The sequence below is a fragment of the Hyaena hyaena genome, unplaced genomic scaffold (genome assembly GCF_003009895.1).
Source record: "Hyaena hyaena isolate Hyena2069 unplaced genomic scaffold, ASM300989v1 scaffold_1535, whole genome shotgun sequence".
Taxonomy (NCBI): Eukaryota; Metazoa; Chordata; class Mammalia; order Carnivora; family Hyaenidae; genus Hyaena; species Hyaena hyaena.
The window spans coordinates 105,310-110,251 of NW_024082159.1; the positions used below are offsets into that span (position 1 = coordinate 105,310).

The 4,942-nt window shown below is 35.4% G+C and overlaps 1 protein-coding gene across 1 annotated transcript; it reads right to left on the bottom strand.

The window, feature by feature from the left end:
* On the bottom strand, nucleotides 1-936 carry LOC120225866 (olfactory receptor 1013-like). The gene has a single exon (XM_039224050.1). The coding sequence runs from the start codon at nucleotides 934-936 to the stop codon at nucleotides 1-3; it is 936 nt and encodes a 311-aa protein (XP_039079981.1).
* Nucleotides 937-4,942: the final 4,006 nt, after the last annotated feature.

Sequence of the window (4,942 nt, forward strand, 5' to 3'; positions counted from 1 at the left end):
TCAGACTTCCGAACGGGTGAACTGAAAGAGTTTTTTCAGGGCCTCTTTCACATCCTTATTCCTCAGACTGTAGATCATGGGGTTCAACATGGGGAAGAGCACAGTATAAAATGTGGACACCATTTTGTCCCTCTCAAGGGAATAGCTGGAACTTGGGCGAGAATAGATGTAGAGAATGGAGCCATAGTACAAGGTGACAGAGACCAGGTGGGAGGAGCAGGTGGAGAAGGCCTTGCGGCGGCCCTGGGTGGAGCGGATCCTTAAGATGGCAGCGATGATGAACAGGTAGGAGGCGAGGATGAGCATCGTGGGGGTGATGACGTTGGAGGCCAGGAGGAAGTAGAGCACAGCCTGGTAGCTCTCCTTAACATCACATGCCAACTTCACCAAGGGTGGGACATCACAGAAAAAGTCATCGATGACATTGTCACCACAAAAATCCAATGTGAAAGTGTTGCTGGTGAGTATTACTGCATTGGCAAAACCTCCAGTATAGGAATATATAACCAAACAGATGCACAATCTCCTTGACATAGCCTGAGCATAAAGCAGAGGGTTGGAAATGGCCGCATAGCGGTCATAAGCCATGGCAGCCAACAGGTAACACTCACTATATGCCAGGCCAGCAGAGAAGAAGAACTGACAGACACAGCCAGCAAAGGAGATGCTTTTGTCTTCAGAGATGCAGGTCATGAGGATCTTTGGGGTGTAGACAGAGGAATACCAGAGATCCAGAAAAGACAGATTACCAATGAAAAAATACATGGGTGTGTGCAGCCGGGAGTCATTACAGATTAATACTATGAGGGTGGTATTTCCTACCATAGTCAGAGAGTACACACCAAGGAATACGACGAACAGGACCATCTGCATTGTTGGGTCTGTGGTGAAGCCCACCAGAATGAACTCAGTCACTGTATGATTGCTTCTCTCCATGGCGTAAAGATATATCACCTACAAATGAAAGAGTGAATAATTCAATACCCTCAACCAATACTAAGGGAGCTCATTCTCTGTGATAGACCTATGAGTTGTGGTCAAGGTTATGGATTTTAGGCTAAGGGATATCAGAGCAGGAATCTTGCCTGGCTTGGGCAGTTGACCGGAGTTTTTGACTCTCAACATATTCATTTCAATGAAATGAATTTAACAATAGGAAAGCTTGAGCGATCTTGGGGATTTACTCATTTTTTAAGAAAATAGTTGTTGAGCCACAAGTGCCATCTAAGCACTGGGGTATAGCAATGAGGACAATAGGGCTGACCCTTATTCTAATGCAGACTTTATTTTGAAGGGAAACATACATAATAAATAAACAAATAAGTGTAGAAATATTTTCAGTTAATTTTAGAAATATTAAGAATATAAAACTGGATGGTGGAGTGAAAATGAATTGAGAGAGGAGCTAATTAAACTTATCAGTGAGAAGAAACATTCTTTTCAAATGGATAAGTTGTTCAAAGTCCATGAGAAATGAGGAAGTCCCCGGGGTTTGGAAGGTGGTGACATTTGAAAGGTGGCACACTATGCTACCCCAAAATATGGCATTTTGGCATATTTTTCTTTTTCATTAGTGTGGTAGCATGTATTATTACTTTGTTTTTATTGCCAAATAATATTCCTTTATATGGATATACCATATAATTTTATCCATTCATCAATTGATGTACGTTTTACTGTTTGTAAATTTTTGCCAATTATGAATAAGGTTGCTATGAACCTTCTTGTAGAACTTTTATATACACATGTTTTCATTTATTCTGAGTAGATACCTAGGAGTAGAATTGCTGAGTCACATGCTGTATCTATATTTAACATCCTAAGAAACTACAAAACTGTCTCTCAAAGTAGCCCTACCATTTTTCAACCACATATGCATTCCAATTTTTTCTTATTCTGATACAAATTATTGTCTTTTTGATTTTAGCAATCTTATTAGGTGTAATGTGGTATACTATTGTGGTTTTGATTTACATTTTCTTAATGACTAATGATGTTAAGCACCTTTTCAAGAGCTTATTGGCTATTTATCTTCTTTGGAGAAAGAAAATATTCAAATCTTTGCTCATCTGTTAATTCAGTTTTTTAGTCTTTTCATTGTTGAATTGTAATACTTCTTATATATTCTGGATACAAGTCTTTTATCAGATATATGATATGCGAATACATTTTCCCACAATCTGTGTTATCTTTTTATTTTCTTGATGGTCTTCCTTGATGTACAATAGTTTTTTTAAAATTAATTTTATTTATTTATTTATTTATTTATTTATTTATTTACAAATAGTTTATTGTTGTACAATAGTTTTTAAATTTGATAAAGTCCAATTTATCTTTTTTCTTCTTGTTTGCTCTTAGTGCCTTATTTAAGAAACCATTGCCTAACCCAAATTCATAGCAGCTTGCTCTGTTTTATCCAAAGTGTTTTAGTTTTAGTTCTTACATTTAGGTCAATGATCCATTTTGAGTTAATGTTTGTATATGGTGTGAAGTAGGAGTCCAATTTCATTCTTTTGAGTATGTATATCTAGTCCCAACAGTGTTTGTTGAAAAGACTATTTCCCCCACACACTGAATTGCCTTGGTACCCTTGTCAAAAATCTGTTCACCATTATCTGTTTCCTATTGTGCTTATAGCAAATTACTCCACACTTAATGACTTTAAACAACAAAAATATATTATTTTACACTTTTTTAGGTTATAAAGAAATCCAACATGGCTCCATCCAAGTGGGCTAAAATCAAGAGGTTGGTAAGGCTGTATTCCTTTCTGGAGGCTGTAAGGGAGGATCAATTTCCTTGTCTCTTTCAGCTTCTAGAGATGGCCAACATTCCTTGATTCATGGTTCCTCTTCTCCATCTTCAATGTCAGTACCGTTGTATCTGTATGGTCAGTCTTCTATAGTTACATCTTCCTTTGGCTCTCAACGCTTCTGTTTCTTTTCACTTTTAAGAACTCTTGTGATTACATTCAGCATAGGTGATTATCCAGGACAATTTCTTTTTTAATTAATTATTTAGATTTTTTACTGAATAAATACTAATTATTAAGGCAGAGGAAAAGGAGGAATTTACATAAAGTTTTTTCCTCTACTTTTTTAAAACTATCTTATCTTGATATACAAATATGGATTCTCAACATTGAAAACTTTTTCCTGTGTTTTTTCCTTTTAGTTGCATATTTTTTTCTTCTTTGTCTGTATTAGTAGCCATCTTCTAAATAAATCACTATGCAACCATTTCCACATCTTGAGGTGAGATTCATGAAGCAAATTGTGATCAGCTGCTCTCTTGAAATACATCATGACTTTATACATACAGAAACTTGTCCATTACCCTCTTTTTTTTTTTTGTATTTTTTTCTTGTTTGGAGGGAGGATATGGCCCTAATAAAAAAATTATTTAAATCTACCATCACTTTGTAGTTAGCACATCATGAAAAAGAAACTAAAAATTCTGTACTTAAGAAAAATGAGGGTGTGTTTAATGTACAACTTCTATACACAGCATAGCCAATAAGCAGTAAAAAGTTTTAAAAATGATTATAGGAATTATGAAGAACTGTCATGTAGAAGGTCAAATGATGGCAAACCTGACAGTAGTGGTGAGAAAATCAGGATAACCTATTTTAAAGTCAGGTGATTTGCAACCTTAGTTTCCACTTCCGTGTAATCTAACATATTCATGGATTCCAGGGATTAGAACATGGGCATTCTGGGGAGACCTTACCCTACCTACCAAAACCATAGTGTAAAGATTTATTTCTGGTTTCTCCATTCTTTTCTACTGATCTTTATGCCAGGACCTCACTGTATTAACTACTCTAAGCTTATAGTAAGTTTTGAAATTGCTCTTAGCTTTTCTCTTTAAAATACTTCTTGGGGCCCCTGAGTGGCTCAGTCGGCTAAACATTTGACTCCTGATTTCAGCTCAGGTCATGATCTCACGGTTTGTGAGATTGAGCCTCAGGTTGGAGTCTTTGTTGTCAGCACAGAGCTTGCTTAAGATTCTCTCTCCTTCTCTCTGTGCCCCTCACCCCCCTCAAAGTAAGTAAATAAACATTTAAAAAATAAAATAATTTTTATCTTCCTTCAGTCTCCCCATACATTTTAGTTAGTCTTCCACAGTTGCTTCTCTTTGTTCAAACGTGCATATAAAAAAATTAAGTTATCTGACTTCTTGAGATCTTCATTTTCTTATGAGCACTCCCATATCACATAATATTTATATTAAACACATATGTATGGTTTTCTCCTGTCAATCTGTCTTATGCCAATTTAATTCTCAAGCCCATCCAAAACCTAAAGTAAAATTTTGCCTCTCCTACACAGTTTTCTTCCACAATCACAGAGGAAGATCTCTCCTATGTTATTGTGAAAGAGTACATGTATCGTAAGTTCCTGTGAGAGAAACAAGTTGAGAATCCGAGAGAAATTTCAGAGTGGAGATCAATAAATTAATCCATCTGGTTATGTCAAATAACAAAATATGTGATGTCATTGTAAGTCTTTTAGGTCTAAAAGCCTGGGACTTAACATCATTCTCCAGCTTTTAAAACTCGCCACGTACAATGCTTAAAAAGACACTTATCTCAGCTTGATATTGTTTGTGGTAATAATTCTCAATTGTATCACATTCAGAAACTTCCACTTTATCACAAACATTTAAAAATACTTCCTTTATGGTCTTAAAAAGAAATGTATAGTTAATATAACCTACCTACAATGTATGTGTCTATATGTATATAAAATATCCTAATTCAAATGTAAAGTGGCAAATAAAGAAAAGTAGCTCATAATGTAACTATTATATGATAATAATTATAGGATTTATTCTAAAATAAAGTGAACTTGAGTACGTAAATGCTGGGATACTTGGTGAAATAGAATCATCACATATGTATTAGTGACTCAGATATCAAGAGCAACTTTTCCATTAGTGA